The sequence below is a fragment of the Nannobrachium achirus genome, assembly GCF_963921795.1.
Source record: "Nannobrachium achirus genome assembly, chromosome: 3".
Taxonomy (NCBI): Eukaryota; Metazoa; Chordata; class Actinopteri; order Myctophiformes; family Myctophidae; genus Nannobrachium; species Nannobrachium achirus.
This window is the reverse complement of record NC_137812.1, coordinates 23,123,281-23,143,753: the sequence shown is the minus strand read 5'-3', so window position 1 is coordinate 23,143,753 and position 20,473 is coordinate 23,123,281. Positions and strand designations below refer to the sequence as shown.

Below are 20,473 nucleotides of genomic sequence, written 5' to 3'. Positions count from 1 at the left end.
ATAATGGGGTTTGCATTAAAGGGCGGGGCATTCATTCCCTATTTACATCGTTCCCGAGTTGGCCAGGTTGCCGACTAGACGCTGGGCCGCCCCAGCTTCTAGTTTTTCTAATTACAATAAAAAATAAGAACAAAGTTGTCCTTTAAAGCTAAAAGTCCCGGGGACTATAATTCATCAACATAACAAATTAACACAATAATACATGTCATCAACAAATACAAACACTATGTGTACAAAAGAGATGGGGAAATTACATTTATCTCCCCTTGCGGTCTCCTGATAAAACATTTTTTGCCCCATTTTGAAAGAAACCCAGTTACACATCTTTTAATAGATGGCGTCGGGGCATTCCACATTTTGGTGGTAGAGCAGTAGAAGGCGAACTTTCCCATGTTTGTTCTAAATTTGATGCGGTACCAGACCAACAACGTGTGAACACACACATACACACACCGCAAATAACTGTGGACTGTCAAGTCCTGAAGACCAGATTTGCGGAACAAATCCGATTTGTCAGCAACAAAGTCTCATAAAAGAGGACATACATCATTCTGTCAGGTGTTGCGGCCGTGATGTGGTCTGTGGCCTGTGGACCCAAATCTCAGACCGATACGCTCCAAACAGTCCAGACCCCCCGTTCCTCTTCCCATGGACGATAACAAATAAGGACATTAGTATGCAGGCGCACGCAGCACGATTGTGGGTCATAGCTATGCATCTATTGTGTTTAGATTTTAAAAAGAGCTTTATTGACTTAAAAATCACTGGAGGCGGTCTGCTCTCTGGACACACACACAGATGAACACGCACGCACACACGCACACACGCACACACGCACGCACACACATACCAGCGGGTTCACTGGGGCAGCTACGGTAATGTTATTGTAAATGATTCTATTGCTATAATTTCTGGTGTGACACGAGGTCGTGTTATGCGTTCGTCATTGTTATGATGTTCCCAGTCGGGGGAAACAAAACTATTTCCACAAACGGGAATATAAGTTGATATTTCAAAAACCGCTAGGTTTTATTGGGGGGGTCTGCTTTGTGTTACGGGGTTTTCACCCCCTCAAAAAAACGTGGGAGAGTCGCGAAGAAACCTTCACAGCCTCCAAGAAAAACAAAATCATTACGTCTGTGAATGTTGCAAAAAAAAAAAAGAAAGTGGGATTGAGTCCTAGTGTGAGACACAGTGTATGTGTGTGTGTGTGTGTGTCTGTTTGTGCGCGCACATACGTATACATTGAAACAGGTTCAGCTGAGAGTCATAAAACAAAGAAAACCTACATTCATCTAGCTGGTGGGGCTACATAGGGTTGAGTAATGACATGGACATGAATGACATGATACTTTAGGCAAGCATGCGCTGAAAATAGCAGATGTACAAGCTCACAATTTGTTGCAAATGTGACGCTCTATAAGCTTGTAGATCTGCAAATAATAAATTGCCAGACATTTGGTGTAGAGGGAAAAGCTGTAAGACAGAGACGCACATAACAATTATTTGTATCCAAACACTAAGGTCCATATCACGTAGGCTATTAGTAATTTCGTACTTTCTTAGTGAAATAGCCTTATACGTTTAGGCATAAGGCAAGCTAGGCATGTGTATGTGCAGGTTGTGTTGTGAACAGTTCCCAACAGATTCCCAAACCTGTTGTTTTGAAGAACACTCGTTGCGGTTAACTCAACGACCTCTGCATGAGACTCGAGGGATACTGGCAATTGCCTCACTCCCTCTGAGCATCTCACGGCAAATCACAGCAACTCAACCGTTGTTTTTGAGGACAACTGGTTTGGGAATCGCTTACACAACATAAACTAAGGAGTATTATACATTATGTAAAGCAGGAGGATTACGATGTTTCAGAGTGAAACATCGTAAGCCTTCTTCCTCTGCACTGGGAGGACAAACTGCAGCTTAGAGTTTGATAAAACACATTTTCACACGTGAGTGGCGTGACTTGAGAAAAGTGTCACGTGTGATAGGAAAGTACCGGTATCAGCAAGAATGAAAGGGAATGTGTACAAGACAGTGGTGAGATCATGGTTGGTTTAGAGACAGTCACACTGAGGAAAAGACAGGAAGCAGAGCTGGAGGTTGCAGAGACTAAAATGTTGAGGTTTTCGCTGGGAGTATCAAGGATGAATAGGATCGGGAACGAGTACATCACATGCAGCACTCGACATTATAAATGGCCCGCTGGCCCGTTTGTACTTTTAAAGCCGTCAGGGCCACCAGAATGCATCAACCACTTGCCCGTTGGGGCCAGTGAACATAATGCCTTGAAAATGAAATAATAATAAGTAAAAACGTTTATATCTAATTTCACATGATTTTGAAAACTGTGTTTTGTAATTATTTCTGTGGAATCGTTTCTGTAATTATCGCTAAAACATAGCGTTACGTGATCCCGATCAAAGACGCAGCCAATTTTCCTTCTGCACGCAGCAAGCACTGTGTGCCCATGGGGCTGTTAAGTATGACATCATTTTGTAGGCAGAGGAGAATTTCTGCCCCCAGTTTCCGTGAATCTTTTTACTATTTTTACTATTTACACATTTTTCTTCTCTTTGTTGTTGAAAGGAAAGTGTTAGAATTATACGTTTGTCGTTTTTTTTTGTCTGGGATCTGTTGAAATAGCGAGGGACAGAAAATGCTCTGGGGGCAGATTCTCCTCGGCCTACAAAATGATGTCACGGCTTAAAAGCCCCATAGTAGCAGGACAGCAGCTGCAGTTCACACACAACATGAACGGAACGCTCGCTCACGTTCACAGTCAGTCAGTGCTGTTGATTCTCAGGAGAAGAGCACACGTTTCTCTGTCTCACTGACCATTTCTGTCATGTCCGATCTTTTAGATTAAATAAATGTTTCTAAAACCCCCTAATCCCGACCAAACGCCAGGCAAAAAAACACAAGGAAAAGAAAAAGTCACCGGAGGAGTTTTAGAGAGATTTAGAGGGAGTTTGAGAATAGAAAAGACACGTTTAGTGTCACCGCACGCCGGGTGATTTAACAAAGAGATGAGTCAATATGCATATCAATACACCATTGTCTGAACCTGTTAACGCCTGCAATGTAGGTGTTAAAACCGCGGACGCCCAAACATTGAATCACACATGCAACACTGTGTGAATCCCTGCTCAACAGTGCTTTTCCAATGTTTCACTGCACTGCTGTATTTGATGTGACAGCCAAAAACATATCCACAGGTTGTTGGACAGAAACTTGCGCTAGATAATGCATTTAATAGTGACAGCAACATGTGTGCACTGTGCAGCCCATGGTGGTGCAGCCAGCTAGCGTTAATGCTAACTTCCAAACAAAACAACTATGTATCTACCCAGCGTTGCCATGTTCTCTTTCTGAGAGAGAAACAAGCAACCAGGTCTATGAAAATAATTAGTCCAAATTAGGCAACTGAGGGAGTTCAGTCAAACGTTATTGTCGAATATTGTCAAGAGTAGTGGTTCTCACTTCTCAAGCATTTTCTTGTAAAGGACCTCCAATATCTTAAAGCAACTTCAGGTTTAAAAAGAACAAGCCCAGTAGCTTGTAATAAGCAGACATGGCAACACTCTATAGGCTTTTAAAGGGACAGTACACACATTGCCTTCTGTCAGCTTGACAAACATTTGGAAATTCTAATGCCTAAGTTTATTAATTTGTTTATTAATAGCCTAAAATGTACATTTCAACACAAATCTTTGCCAAATTAGCCAACAACTACCAACAATAGAAAAGGATTTAAAGTGGGACTTGTTAAACATGGGTACAACATTTCCCCTAAATCTATCTGAGATATTGTGCCTTTTTGTCAATGATAAATTGGTCTTAAATCTGTCTTGCCTAGACCTGCAGATATCCTGTTACATGTATTTTTCAGAATGGACAACATTATTATTTTTTTAAATCCAAAGAGATCATATTGACATCAGTTATATCGGCTAATAATAATCTAATAAACACTTAATAAAAATTTAAAAAAAGACGGTGGTATCGAGGATGTACGAGGGCTCGCGATCTGCGAGTGCGCACGTGTCAGGGCCAGTGATCATCAAAATCCACTGGCCCTGAGGGCCACTAGTAAATTTCCCTTAATGTCTACCCCTGACATGTCACATAAACAGGCCAGACTGAGATGGATTTTTGTTGTTGTTGCTTGTTAAAACAGTTAGAAATAGGCTTAATATAAAGCAGGGGTCTTCAACAGGGGGTCTGGGACCCCTAGGGGGTCTTCAGAGTTACTACAGGGGGGGCCGCCAAATCTTTGTCTGATAGGATAATTATTTTAAATTAACAACTTTAGCCAAAACATAGCAGATCTATGAATGAATGAATGAATGCCACACCTACTTTCTGTAACCCATTACAACCAGGAAAGTATCTGTATCATTTTAGATTTTTCTACATTTTCTATAGCATATATATATATATATATATATATATATATAAAGTAGCAGATCTATAAGCTCAAAACGCGTCGCTTTAAGCCGTGTTCCGAGCTTGTGAATCTGCTACCTTTGATGCTGACGCTGTAGTATGTACAGTAGGTCCTTGTAATTCTAAAAGAACCACTGCCTTGTTGTATTTGTTCATTCAGGAGGGACAGAACATATCGTCGTTGTCTGGTGGAAACCTTGTGTCCAAAACCGTTACATTTTGATTTATCATTTAAAAAAATAGCTGATCTACAAGCTAGTTTGTGTGCGACAGTCTTGTATAATGAAGCAGGACTTTACTTTAGTTTTTTTACTAAAAAACATACAAATTCGAGATACGAGGTTTCTGCCCGACAGTGACAATATCCATGAACACGGCACCACAACACACATACCACAGTCTAGTTTGGAATGCAGAGTCAATATGTCCGAGTTAGCAACGATGTTGTGATGCTGTTGTTACGGTGACTTCACCCACCCCCCCCAAAGCGGACGGAATGTGAAGCAGCTACGAGGAACATGTAAGCATGCAGCGCACAGCGCTAAGAGGACACGACTTATTGTTTGTTCAGCGGTAAACAATGTGTCTCTGCACTGTCCTTATCTGAATATTATCTGAATGTGTTCATCTCTCTCTCTGTCTTGCACACACACACACACACACACACACACACACACACACACACACACACACACACACACACACACACACACACACACAAAAGTGTGTGCACGCGCATAGCGGGAGCATGATTTCTTTTTTGGGAACGTCCTCATGCCAGACCCATTCTATCTGTTTCTCTCTCTTAGCCAAGCATCAGATTGTGTTCCAGTTCTGAAAGCGAACCATGTGTGTTCTTTCCGTGAAGGTTTCAGTCTGTCTGTGTGTGTGTGTGTGTGTGTGTGTGTGTGTGTGTGTGTGTGTGTGTGTGTGTGTGTGTTTGCGCGAGTGTGTGTTCTTCTTATCAGTGACTCACAGCAGGTGTTTTATGTGGAGTTATATGAGCACTCGATACATAAAAAAGGGGATTTCATAAAGCATTTTATTTTACAATAGAAATCGGCAGTGTCGATTTATAGATGCGCGTTGTTGTGACATAGGCTTACAACACGTGTTTCATCCTGTTTTGTCTCTCCATCCCTGAGATGCTTCCCACAGGTCATGAAATTCCTGGAAATATTTGTTAATTCCAGTACTGGAAAAGGTTTGGAATTGATCAAGGGTCGTGGAAGGTCCTGGATAAATATTTGTCTATGCATTGTTTTTGGTTATTGATTTTGTTAATAAAAAACATGTTCTAAAACACATATAACATTACACAAAACATGTAACATAAGTAGTTTTTTTGCAACGGGCTGCGTGATTGTAGCCTAATGTGTGTGACAAAAAATAATAGATCTACAAGCTCACAAAGCGCTGCAGCATGACGGATAATACATTTGTTCCTTCATTACTTTTAAATTCATAAATGGGGTATTACTAAATTCTATTAGGGGTACAGTGTCTTGCTCAAGGACACTTCGACTAACTAACTCTCGGGTGGAGCCCAGGATCGAACTATTCCCAAGTGGCCTCTCTACCTCCTGAGCCACTGCCGCAGCATAGTAAAATAGTAAAACATGCCTAAAAAGTTTAGGAATAAGGGGTAAGGCGGTGCACCCAATTAGTAGGGCTGAAGTGAATAACAGCTCTCTCTCTCTCTCTCTCTCTCTCTCTCTCTCTCTCTCTCTCTCTCACTCTCTCTCTCTCTCTCTCTCTCTCTCTCTCTCATTCTCCAGATATATTCAGCAGTGACGTGTGCGGCCCCGACAAGGAGCTGGACTTGGAGAGCTGCCAGTGCGTTTGCCGGTGGCGGGACGCGGCGCAGCGCGACTGCGGCCCCAACCGCCACCTGGACCGCAACACGTGCCAGTGCGTCTGCAGTCTGCCCTCTTCTTCGTCTTCGCCGTGCCCTGCCAATCACGTCTTCGACAGGGAGCGGTGTCGGTGCGCGTGCAACAGGACGTGCCCGAGGCACCAGCCCCTCAACAGGGCCAAGTGTCTGTGCGAGTGCAGCGAGTCGCCCAACAAGTGCTTCCTCAAAGGACGGCGGTTCCACCAAGCCACATGCAGGTATGCATGCACTTAATTTAGTTTTAGTCAGAGTCTTTTAAATACATTATGTAATTTAATATGTCATATATAATGTCATATTTGCAAGTGAATTCATTAGTGTGACTCAAGTGTGTCATGGCAGCCACACTCGCAAATTAATTCTGTCCATGTCCCTTTTATGCACATACTGTCAATATTAAGCCAGTGTCTGGGAATGCCCATATATTGACATATTGTGTCAGTCTCATGATATTCAGTGTAATAACTAGTAAGACACTTCAGGGCGACATGCGACCTTGCTCCAATTCTTAGCAATCTGGCCAGTGATGTATATCGGACCAGATACCCATATATGGAGACCCCTGGTACCCATATATGGAGATCCATGTACTGTATATGGTACATCCCTTTTATGCCCATACATGGAGATCCCTGTCTGAACCAGCCACACAGATATAGGCTGTCTTCCTCCATATATGGGTATTCCCCTATGTCCTGTTAGATATTGGCTTAATATTGATGACATCAGGGATCTCCATATATGGGCATAAAAGGGATTCTGTTAGAGGGGTTCCCATGACATCACAACATACAATCCATTTTATGCCCATACATGGAGATCCCTATCTGAACCAGCCACACAGATATGGGCCATGTCTTGGCCATCTGGCCAGTGATGTATATCGATGATCAGGGATCTTCATACAGTATATGGGCATAAAAGAGAATCTAGGGAATACCCATATGGACTTTTACATAGGTGATGTCACCTGTGATATCACCTGTGATGTCACCTGTGATATCACCTGTGATATCACCTGTGATGTCACAGTGATGTGTCAGGGGAACCACAGTGTCAGGCGTGACCTACAGACAGAGATACGCGGACAAGATGTGCTGGTTTTCATAGTGAACTTGCGACCTACGGTTGCAATAATGTTTAAGTCATATTTGCAAGTGAATTCATTTGCCAGTGTGACTCAAGTGTGTCATGACAACCACACTTGCAAATTAATTCTGTCCTTGTCCCTTTATGCCCATATATGGAGATCCCTGATGTCATCAATATTAAGCCCGTATCTGGGAATGCCCATATATGGACATAATTGTGCCAGTCCCTGTTGTTTCAGCGCTTCTCGCCCTTAGGGTGTCTTACTGGTATACATTCGTTGCGGGGTCCTTGACATGAAAACGTCTGAGAAGATGAGATGAGATGTAGGCTTTAACCACTGACTTATACCACTGTGTGTTCAAAAACAATCCCTTTAAAACCGGTGTGTGCGTGTGCATGTGCGCGTACACAACACACACACGCATATATTGGGGGGTGGGGGTATAAGTGGGTGCCGCTCAGTCATCACAGCCTTTCTAAGAAGCCAGCCTGTATAGTATTATAAGCGTCTGTTTGGCCAGTGAGTGGTAGGTTGGTATTGCAGTGAACCAGGTCTGTAATACAAGACCTCAGTCGGCTAATGACTTCTCCAAGCTGTCACTTAACCATTTCCTCTGACTACAAGCAGGGGAAACTCTCACGTTCGCGCGCATGTACGCACGCACACACACACACACACACACACGCACACACACACACGCGCAGGCACGCACACACACGCGTGTGCACGCACGCACGCACGTACACACACACGCAGGCACGCAGGCACGCATGCACGCACACACACGCGCACACGCACACACTTACTTCCATTCTTGACCCTTTGTGACCCTGTTTGAGAGTGATTTATGGGTGTAACCGAGCAGTAAGAATCTATAGCGTCTGGAGTCTGGCACTTTGTGCAGTGTGTGTGCGTGTGCGTATGTACGTGTGTGCACGTGTGTGCATGTGCGTGCGAGTGCGGTTTGTGTGTGTGTGTGTGTGTGTGTGTGTGTGTGTGTGTGTGTGTGTGCGCGTGTGCGTGTGTGTGTGTGTGTGTGTGTGTGTGTGTGTGTGTGTGTGTGTGTGTGTGTACTCAGATTTTACACTTGTAAATGTAGTGTTCTGGATAAGAGTGCCTGCTAAATGCTATATATATATATATGTGTGTGTGTGTGTGTGTGTGTGTGTGTGTGTGTGTGTGTGTGTGTGTGTGTGTGTGTGTGTGTGTGTTTTCACTTAGTAGATGATGTTTGAGATGAACATTAATTACGTTCACTAGCAATAAGCCGTTGCCACATCATTACGGTTCACCATCTGAAGCTCTGAGAAGCAGTGGTGGAAAAAGTACTAAGTCGGGTACGGTCACGTAGAACTACCTATGAGAGTGGATTCCCGATTCCTCCAATGCATTTCAATGGGAATGGAGCCGTTTCCTGCCAGTAGAGGAATCCACTCTCATAGGTAGTTAGGTGTGGCCGTACCCTTGCAAGTAAAAGTCCAGAATTCAAAATGAACGTGAGTAAAAGCACAAAAGCATTGGCATCAAAATATACTTAAAGGGGAAGACCACCCATTTTCAATATTGAACTGTGTCATTAATATACCTTAGAGGAGTTGTGTGGAAATAGAAAAAAAGTCCCCCCCCCCCCTTCTGTGTTGCTTAGAACTGGAGGATTGATTTTGGGGTTTGTATTGTAAAGTACAACTTGATGACATCACACATTGTACTTTACAATACAAACCCCAAAATCAATCCTCCAGTTCTTGGCAACACAGAAGGGGGGGAACTTTCTTTCTATTTCCACACAACTCCTCTAAGGTATATTAATGACATATTTCAATATTGAAAATGGGTGGTCTTCCCCTTTAAAGTACCTTAAAGTTCACAACGCGTACCTTAAAGTTCACAACCTCACAATGCGTCGCATGCGTGCTTGTACAGTAGATTGGTTATTTTCAAATACCCTAGGTATAAAATAGGGCTAAAGTGGATTAATGTATGTTTTGTAATATGTCTATAATCATTTATATCTGCAAAGTAACTGGTAACTAAATTGTCATATAATAGTAGTGGAGTAAAAGTAAAATAAAGTAAAATATTTGCATCTGAGATGTAGTGGAGTAGTAGTACAGTAGTGGAGTAGTAGTACAGAAAATTGGAAATACTCCAGTAAAGTAAAATATTGGATTTCTTTTCTTTCAAAGGTGTACAGTACTTGAGTAAATGTACTTAGTTACTTTACACCACTGCTGAGAAGTGTACAGCCGTGACTTTGGACGCATTCCTCATTTCTCTCTCTTTTTTAAACCCCCTTCCCCCACCCCCCAACGCTCTTAACAGCTGTCTCACATACAAAAAATAAAAAAAACAGAAATAGCTGATCTACAAGCTTACAGCGGGTGTGTGATGTGTTGTAAGCTTGAAGATCAGATATTTCCCAAATGTTTACCTTTTTGTATGCAATTAATAAATGTCAGTAATCTCTGGGTATATTTCAGTTATTTCACATATCTTCCCCGGCATTTTATTTATTTATTACGATGCCTGAAAGGCCAAACAGAAATGTATTTTTTTATTCATACGTTCCAATATTCAACGCCAAAAACAAAATTAAATAGTTAACCACAATTATTAGTGTGAAAATTAATCCTCATCTTAAATTTGTCATTGGATTGGTTAAAAAAGAGGGAAAAGTCAATATATCCTTAATACTTACTTAAGGTACTTACTTATCATCGTTGTCGATGTCCAAAACCGTTTTGTATTTATCACTTTACAAAAAGGATTTAACTAGTGAAAATAGCCGATCTACAAGCACACAGCGCCTCGCACCGCGAGCGAGTCGTTGTGTGCTTGTTGATCTGCTATGTTCACTAGTTTTGTGTGATAGTCTGTGTGATGAAGCAGCAGGGCTTTGCTTTATGAAAAGAACGTACACATTTGAAACTTGGTGATACAAGGTTTCTGCCCGACAGTGACATTATGTATTCTTTTGAATAAAAACGTTGGATGCATTCCTCACGTCTTTCTTCTCTCTCTCCCCACCTATAACCCCCCCCCCCCCCCCCTTCTCAGTTGTCACAGGCCTCCCTGCGAGCCGAGGAGGCGACGGTGTGACCAGGGCTTCTCCTTCAGCGAGGAGGTGTGCCGGTGCGTCCCCAACCACTGGAGACGGTTGGACTAATAAGGCCAAAACCACCCACACCCCACTCTACCCCCGTCCCGTCCCGGGAAAAAAAGAACTTAACGAACACGCCCAGATCAATACCCCAACCCCCCACCCCACCTCCCCAGTACAGTTGCTGCTTCTGGTTCCCAAACACATGGACCCTATTAGCCTCCCTATTTTGGGGTGTGGGGGAGGGATATTCCGACGCAAATAGCCAATCCATGAGCTCACACGAGTCAACGATGCTTCGCAAAGCGACGCGGGGCTCGTGGATTGTCTTATTTTCGGGGCAAACAGATTTGGTGTAGAGGGGGTAATACGTACCTGCACACTGCCACTTGCACGTTGCAAGTTTTATTAAAGCTACAGCGTTTCAGTCGCGTCTGCCTTCCTCAGGCAACCCGAGGAAGGTCTACACGAACCGAAACGTTGTCGCTTTAAACTTCTCTTGAACTTGCAAGTGGCAAACCGAGGAAGGCCTTTAATGAAACTTCTCTTGAACTGGCAAGTGGCAGTGCGGGTTATAATCTTTCTGGATTCTTCTCACCTGCCGTTTTGTCACCTACGCACCTGCTTATAAACTAACTGGGTGTGCGGAAGTCTTCTTTTCACATGTAGAAGGGGTAACAAAAAAAGAGGAGCGGACCAAGTATAGAACCCTGGGGGACTCCGGTCAACTAAGTATTATGGAAGGAGGTCACCTGTTAAGACGGTGGTCGGGCGCATTCGGGACTCGGTGAGGAGGGGAGACGACCCCCTGGGGAGTGACATTTTGGGGTGGGGTCGGGGGTGGGCGGGGATGTGTCGTTGTTCGTGGACATTTTGCAAGACACACTGAAATGAAGGTTAAAAGAACTGAGAGAGTGAGTCAAAAAATACATTTTGTTATAAGATATTGTCAAAAAAATTTGGTGTTCTAAAATATTTGCTGTTTTTTTTATTGTGTATTATTCTTATGACAGACATTGATTATATAATTTATTAAATGTGTTCCTTTTTCGACCTATTTTTTGTTTCGTTTTTTGCTTGTTGCAATTTCAATCTTTTCCATGAAAATACACTGTGATCCATATTTTTGTATCATGTTAATGTATTGTTGTAAAATAAACATAAATATATGTTGTATATTGTTAACTTATCTGTGGTGTTGAAGTCGTGATTACGGTCGCTTGTTTAAAGTGTTGTTTGAAGATTAGAAGAACTTTGGAGAGTCTTAAGCCCTTTGCACACAGGCGCGTTTAACCGCATGGATAAAACGGACAATATGATTTTTTGAAAAGAAAACAATGATTCCCTATGACCTCATGCACACCGGCTCCGAATTAGCCGTGCGACGAGTGGCTGCCGCCGTGCGTTTTTTTCTCGATCGAAACCAGTTCGATTTGTGCGTCTTGTCGCATGCGGTAAAAAACTCATCACTCCTTTTATGACTCCTTTTCGGATCCGCAGCGCCGATTCCGCACAGTCTTGCACACCAAATCCAATGCGTTTTATTCATGCCGCAAACGAAAAAAACGCAACTGTCCTGTGTGCAAAGGGCTTTACTTAGCAATTGTCAATGTTTATTACCAATGTTTGAGTAAGCAATTTACCCCGAGTGAGAGGACATTATGCTCTGATAATGTCCTGTGTGAGGGGGTGATCGGACGAGGCGAAGCCGAGTCCGATAACACCCTCACACAGGACATAAGAGCATAATGTCCTCTCAGAGCATAATGTCCGACCCCGAGTGGTAAATAGCTTTTCTACCACTTTTTTCCGTATACATGAAAGAAAACACATAGTTGTAACTTGCAAGGATCTTATATACGGGATACGGGATGGATCGTCTCGTTTTTCTCACCCCCTCTGCTTCACCCGTCCGACACGTTCCCAACTCGCTTTCTGCTTAACCCGTGCGACGCTTTGGGAACACCTACTGCGTCTACGGTCAGACGCGAACGGAGAGTTAGTACGCATGCGCCAACATGTGTTTACTGGAACATTTTACGATGACGGCCGTTACGGGGAATCGATCCCCGGCCCCTGGATTTTCACTACATTAGCCAGCTGCCACTTGGGAAACTCTTTTTTTTTGTGCTTTTATCTTTGACAACGTGGATGATAACGTAGTCCCTTCTTTGAGCCGTATTCGGACGCGAAAGCAGTCCCCTGGTCAAAATTTACTATTCTGTCCATAACGGCACATAATTCGGTAACGCTGCTGAGTCGGCTCATGCGCCGTTCACACCGTTCGCCGCGGCGACTCGGTCGCTACCGCTCCCTCGGCGGCGGCTCTCGGCGTTCATCGGCGCCTGAGACGGCACGACTGCGTCGTTTATAGTGTAGCGTGAGCGGTAGCGACGGGTGGCTGGTAAACCAGTAAACCTTTCAAAGCGGTAGCGAATCCCGCTTTGGGAACTACTTTTTTTTTCTTTCTTCTTAGACCACCCAATGCGTCCAACCCGTGAAACAGTAGGCAATCCCAAAGCGTCTATCGTCCGACGCAGTACAGTACTTGACAACGCGTCGGTTGTATGACGCTTTAGGGGTGAGAATGTGTTGCGTATTGAACTCATACGGGACGCTCTTTGTAAAGTATTTTAAGGTTGGGGGATAGATATGAATGACGGGATGATTTCATTGAGAAATGACAGTGATTCTGCCTGTCAGTGAGCTTCACTCTGCTCTCCTTTGAGACAAGTGCTGCATCCCATTGCTGTGCACCCTGGCCACAATATGACTTCCGGTTGGTTCTAGCGGAAGTGGCGGAAGTGCTGTGTTTAACGGAAGTTACGTCATGCGTTGTAGTCTTCCTGTGAAATTCTCACGCGGAAGTTGAACAGTCTCTGCCTGATATTGTCACCAGGCTTTTCTCTTCGCAGATGAGTAAGCCTGGCTACGCGAGGCTAATTGCTGTGTGAGGCGCTGCGCTGTTTGTAGGCAGCTCATTGGCTCATTAACAGTGTTGCTAAGACACAGTCTCCGCCCCCTACACCAATCCCATGGGCTGTAGGTTCAGTCCACAAGTTGCCTGCTAGAGTGTGTGCGAGCGAGCATACGACAGTAGTCGGCTCAGAACATTGTTTAATGTCTTAAAAAAAAAAAACGTGTGACAGAAGATTGTGTACAAACAGATTAGACATGAATCCATGATAGGTGATAGCCTAAACAACAAGGTGAAAAAGCAGGCAAGCAAGCAAGCAAGCAGAAAATAAGACATGGGATGGTATTCCTGGGAGCACTACAGTAGTCTTGTCTGCCAACTAAAGCAACCCCAGACTGGCTGGTATGTGAAATAACATAAGCATGCGTTGATTTAAAAAAAAAAACCTAATGGTTATTACTGTATGCCAATATGATTAAACTAGTGTTGGGTAACCAGAGAGTGGGCACATGAGAACCAGATAGACCTATGTTTTGGAAAATTGAGAGAAATAAAATATAGGCCTACACTACCAGATTTTAAGGAGGACGTGGCCCAAAGACACCAGAATTAATATTGTGAAAGGAAAAATATGATTTAATATAGGAAAATACCCGTTTTAGCCAACTTTATAACCGAAAATAGAAAACCGCCGCAAGTTTCATCAGAGGTAGGCTATAAGGAGGTGTCCCGTATTTGAAACTGTGGGAGTTGGCAACCCTAGTTGAACTGCATAAATGAACTTCTTATTCTCGTGCAGTGGATCCATCAGTGAGGTTTTCGCTGCCAAAACAAACTCAACATGAGGCGAAACGCCTGGAGAAAAGGGAGTCCCAGTGACGCCCCTGTAACTGTCAGACAAAAATTAGCAACAGCCGCGGACACACACAAATGGCAACGGCTGTACGCACTGCTTGCTGAATTTCATGGGAGGATATTGAGATGGAGGAAGCTGTCCCCTTGCAACAGCCCTGTCAGTAGGGCTGTAACCGAACGTTCAATGGTTCAGACCTTCGTTCGCTACGTTGGCAATCGAACCATAACTCACTCATTACCAATGACGAGATTTGACAGGCTGTTTTAAAAAGCCCCCTGTACCAATGATGAGATTTGACAGATTGACACTAGAGGGCACTGTTCACTAATCTATGAGTCAACACTTGCTATCTGGCTTCAGTCATGTTCAGTTACATGACATGATCGTGTGTGTGTGTGTGTGTGTGTGTGTGTGTGTGTGTGTGTGTGTGTGTGTGTGTGTGTGTGTGTGTGTGTGTGTGTGTGTGAGAGGGAGAGAGAGAGAGAGAGAGAGAGAGAGAGAGAGAGAGAGAGAGAGAGACAGACCAAACACACACACAGAGGGACGGATTAACCCCCGCGAGGGCCCCTGGCCGATCATTTCTTAGGTCCCCCCCCACCCTCCCCCACCCGCCTTTTGAATGATTTGTTTCAACTAAAAGTTTGCAAAGTGGCCTCTCATGCAGTTTGACTTGGAAAAATAAAGTAATGATTCACAGCCATGAAAAAATTCAGTTCCCTGAAATCGAGACTCACATGTAACAGAAAGCCAACCAGCAAGTGCCCAACCTTGGTTAAGGTTGACAGATACACAGAAAGCCGACCATGATGGGACTCAACCTTCAATCTCAGACGCCTTATCCTTTAGGCCACACGGTCCTTGTAGGAAGATCTATTCTTTCTGCCAAAATGGTAATGGGCTGAAATGTCCATCGTGCATTATAACTCTTTTTGGTGGCCAAAATCATGCTGGCTAATGTAGTGAAGAGCATATTTATGAAGGCAGTTGTTTACTAACCAAAGAGAGTTTTTACGTTTTATAGATGCACATGGTCACATTCTAACAAGTACTCTATGGCCCATACGGGGATCGAACCTGCGACCTTGGCGTTATTAGCACCACGCTCTGACCAGCTGAGCTAGCAGGCCTGTTTTTCAATGATTTGTTTCAACTAAATGTTTACAAAGTGGACTCTCATGCAGTTTGCCTTGGAAAATAAAGTAATGATTCACAGCCATGAAAAAATTCAGTTACCTGAAATCGAGACTCCGGTGTAACGGAAAGCCAACCAGCAAGTGCCCAACATTGGTTAACGTTGACAGATACACGGAAGGCCGACCATGAAGGGACACAAACACTGAATCTTCTGCAGGGGAACGGAGGCCAACCAGCTACTGCAAGTGCCCAACCGTGGTTAACTATGACAGATACAATGAAGGCCGACCACGAAGGGACTCGAACCCTCAATCTTCTGATTCGAAGTCAGACGCCTTATCCATTAGGCCACGCGGTCCTTGTAGTAAGCTCTATTCTTTCTGTCAAAATGGTAGTGGGCTGAAATGTCCATCGTGCATTATAACTTTTTTTTGTGGCCAAAATCATGCTGGCTAATGTAATGAAGAGCATATTATTGATGAAGACAGTTGTTTACTAACCAAAGATAGTTTTTCAGTTTCATAGATGCAAATGGTCACATTCTAATGAGTACTCTATGGCCCATACGGGGATCGAACCCACGACCTTGGCGTTATTAGCACCACGCTCTGACCAGCTGAGCTAACAGGCCTGCCTTTGCAATGATTTGTTTTAACTAAATGTTTAAAAGTGGCCTCTCATGCAGTTTGCCTTGGAAAAATAAAGTAATGATTGACAGCCATGAAAAAAATCAGTATCGTGAAATCAAGACTCAGGTGTAACAGAAAGCCAACCAGCAAGTGCCCAACCGTGGTTAACTTTGACAGATACACGGAAGGCCGACCATGAAGGGACACGAACACTCAATCTTCTGCAGGGAAACGGAGGTCAACCAGCTACTGCAAGTGCCCAACCGTGGTTAACTTTGACAGATACAATGAAGGCCGACCACGAAGGGACTCGAACCCTCAATCTTCTGATTCGAAGTCAGACGCCTTATCCATTAGGCCACGCGGTCCTTGTAGGAAGCTCTATTCTTTCTGTCAAAATGGTAGTGGGCTGAAATGTCCATCCTGCATTATAACTCTTTTTGGTGACCAAAATCATGCTGGCTAATGTAGTGAAGAGCATATTGATGAAGACAGTTGTTTTCTAACCAAAGAGAGTTTTTCAATTTTAGAGATGCACATGGTAACATTCTAACGAGTACTCTATGGCCCGTACGGGGATCGAACCCGCGACCTTGGCGTTATTAGCACCACGCTCTGACCAGCTGAGCTAACAGGCCTGCCTTTCCAATGATTTGTTTTAACTAAAACTTTGCAAAGTGGCCCACATGCAGTTTGCCTTGGAAAAATAAAGTAATGATTCACAGCCATGAAAAAATTCAGTTACCTGAAATCGAGACTCCGGTGTAAAGGAAAGCCAACCAGCAAGGGCCCAACCTTGGTTAACGTTGACAGATACACGGAAGGCCGACCATGAAGGGACACGAACACTCAATCTTCTGCAGCCGAACGGAGGCCAACCAGCTACTGCAAGTGCCCAACCGTAGTTAACTTTAACAGATACAATGAAGGCCGACCACGAAGGGACTCGAACCCTCAATCTTCTGATTCGAAGTCAGACGCCTTATCCATTAGGCCACGCGGTCCTTGTAGAAAGCTCTATTCTTTCTGTCAAAATGGTAGTGGGCTGAAATGTCCATCGTGCATTATAACTTTTTTTTGTGGCCAAAATCATGCTGGCTAATGTAATGAAGAGCATATTGATGAATACAGTTGTTTACTAACCAAAGATAGTTTTTCAGTTTCATAGATGCAAATGGTCACATTCTAATGAGTACTCTATGGCCCATACGGGGATCGAACCCGCGACCTTGGCGTTATTAGCACCACGCTCTGACCAGCTGAGCTAACAGGCCTGCCTTTGCAATGATTTGTTTTAACTAAATGTTTACAAAGTGGCCTCTCATGCAGTTTGCCTTGGAAAAATAAAGTAATGATTGACAGCCATGAAAAAAATCAGTTCCCTGAAATCAAGACTCAGGTGTAACAGAAAGCCAACCAGCAAGCACCCAACCGTGGTTAACTTTGACAGATACACGGAAGGCCGACCATGAAGGGACACGAACACTCAATCTTCTGCAGGGAAACGGAGGTCAACCAGCTACTGCAAGTGCCCAACCGTGGTTAACTTTGACAGATACAATGAAGGCCGACCACGAAGGGACTCGAACCCTCAATCTTCTGATTCGAAGTCAGACGCCTTATCCATTAGGCCACGCGGTCCTTGTAGGAAGCTCTATTCTTTCTGTCAAAATGGTAGTGGGCTGAAATGTCCATCATGAATTATAACTCTTTTTGGTGACCAAAATCATGCTGGCTAATGTAGTGAAGAGCATATTGATGAAGACAGTTGTTTTCTAACCAAAGAGAGTTTTTCAATTTTAGAGATGCACATGGTCACATTCTAACGAGTACTCTATGGCCCGTACGGGGATCGAACCCACGACCTTGGCGTTATTAGCACCACGCTCTGACCAGCTGAGCTAACAGGCCTGCCGTTCCAATGATTTGTTTTAACTAAAACTTTGCAAAGTGGCCCACATGCAGTTTTTCTTTCTGTCAAAATGGTAGTGGGCTGAAATGTCCATCATGCATTATTGCGACCGTCAGGGAGCAGTTTACTATGAAAACCTCCACCGGCCGACCGTCCGTCCGTCCGTCACACCTTTGTGACCATCAACAAACGTCACACCTTTGTTGATGTTTAAATCGAAGAGTCTTGGTCAAATACTTCTGTTGGTTTCTGCACTGATCATTTATACAATTCAGCTGTGTTTGCTCGTGTCATCATGATGAGGTCATAAATCAGCCATGCCCAAATATAGATTTTACGGGTTTACATGCTTACTCAGTTATTCGTTATGTGAAAGTCCTATGACGTCTATGATATCTGACATCATCATACATACATTCCCTTTTATGCCCATAAATGGAGATCCCCTCTGTAGAACCAGCCACTGACATCACTGTAATGTCAGGGGAACCAAATCCCTTTTATGCCCATATATGGAGATCCCTGTGATGCCAGGGGAACCAAATCCCTTTTATGCCCATGTATGGAGATATGGAGATCCCCGTGTTGCCAGGGTAACCAAATCCATTTTATGCCCATATATGGAGATCCCTGTGATGCCAGGGGAACCAAATCCCTTTTACGCCCATATGGAGATCCCTTATGTCATCAATATTAAGCCCATATCTGTGAATATCTTTGGGTACCAGATGTCTCCATATATGGTTAAATGGTCCGATATACATCACTGGCCAGAAGACCAAGAAATGGTGCAACCTCGCCCTTTGCTTTTCTCCCTATAGGCATCTTACTGGTAGGTAGTTTAATGAGGAATGCAGTATGGTGGTAGGTAGGTAGTTATGGCCTTTGATGTAAGATTTTCACTTTCTAGGATAACTATATTTGCTATTCCCAGATGATGCCCTTTTAGGGTACCCCTCATGCCCATATATGGAGATCCCCAGGCTTTACTAATTAACATAAGTTGTATGCCCATATATGGAGATCAGTGTCCCAATGTCATCAGATATATGGGCATAAATGGACACAGGCAAACTAGATGGGCTGTATGGATATCCAGATGTGTGATGTAAGTGTTTTATTCCAAATGTGGCACCCCACAGACATATTTCCAGAAACAAAATCCCTTTCATTCCCATATAGGGAGATTTCTGATGTCATCAATCCCAGGCCCTGTAAAAAACATGGTTGCTATGGTATGAGCAACTTATGTCTCCATATATGGAGATTCAACTTCAATGAGTAACCATGGCAAACTGTCAACTGCCCGTATGTCTTGATAATTGGTAAAACAAACTTTTGGCCTATTTGTGGAGATAAGCGACCAACGGTCGCTTATCTCCCGATTAGGGAGTCTTACTGGTAACTCTTTTTGGTGACCAAAATCATGCTGGCTAATGTAGTGAAGAGCATATTGATGAAGACAGTTGTTTTCTAACCAAAGAGAGTTTTTCAATTTTAGAGATGCACATGGTCACATTCTAACGAGTACTCTATGGCCCGTACGGGGATCGAACCCGCGACCTTGGCGTTATTAGCACCACGCTCTGACCAGCTGAGCTAACAGGCCTGCCTTTCCAATGATTTGTTTTAACTAAAACTTTGCAAAGTGGCCCACATGCAGTTTGCCTTGGAAAAATAAAGTAATGATTCACAGCCATGAAAAAATTCAGTTACCTGAAATCAAGACTCCGGTGTAAAGGATAGCCAACCAGCAAGGGCCCAACCTTGGTTAACGTTGACAGATACACGGCAGGCCGACCATGAAGGGACACGAACACTCAATCTTCTGCAGCCGAACGGAGGCCAACCAGCTACTGCAAGTGCCCAACCGTAGTTAACTTTAACAGATACAATGAAGGCCGACCACGAAGGGACTCGAACCCTCAATCTTCTGATTCGAAGTCAGACGCCTTATCCATTAGGCCACGCGGTCCTTGTAGGAAGCTCTATTCTTTCTGTCAAAATGGTAGTGGGCTGAAATGTCCATCGTGCATTATAACTTTTTTTTGTGGCCAAAATCATGCTGGCTAATGTAATGAAGAGCATATTATTGATGAAGACAGTTGTTTACTAACCAAAGATAGTTTTTCAGTTTCATAGATGCAAATGGTCACATTCTAATGAGTACTCTATGGCCCATACGGGGATCGAACCCACGACCTTGGCGTTATTAGCACCACGCTCTGACCAGCTGAGCTAACAGGCCTGCCTTTGCAATGATTTGTTTTAACTAAATGTTTACAAAGTGGCCTCTCATGCAGTTTGCCTTGGAAAAATAAAGTAATGATTGACAGCCATGAAAAAAATCAGTATCCTGAAATCAAGACTCAGGTGTAACAGAAAGCCAACCAGCAAGTGCCCAACCGTGGTTAACTTTGACAGATACACGGAAGGCCGACCATGAAGGGACACGAACACTCAATCTTCTGCAGGGAAACAGAGGTCAA

General features: G+C 43.8%; 1 protein-coding gene across 1 annotated transcript in view; it reads left to right on the top strand.

Annotated features, from left to right (window-relative positions):
- Positions 1-11,003, top strand: part of vegfc (vascular endothelial growth factor c) — a 93,139-nt gene extending 82,136 nt beyond the window's left edge. The window contains exons 6-7 of the mRNA XM_080721397.1: positions 6,228-6,561; positions 10,494-11,003. Of these exons, the coding sequence (XP_080577523.1) occupies positions 6,228-6,561; positions 10,494-10,602 (443 nt within the window). The 3' untranslated portion in view covers positions 10,603-11,003. The remainder of the gene's footprint in view (positions 1-6,227; positions 6,562-10,493) is intronic.
- The last annotated feature ends 9,470 nt before the right edge of the window (positions 11,004-20,473 follow it).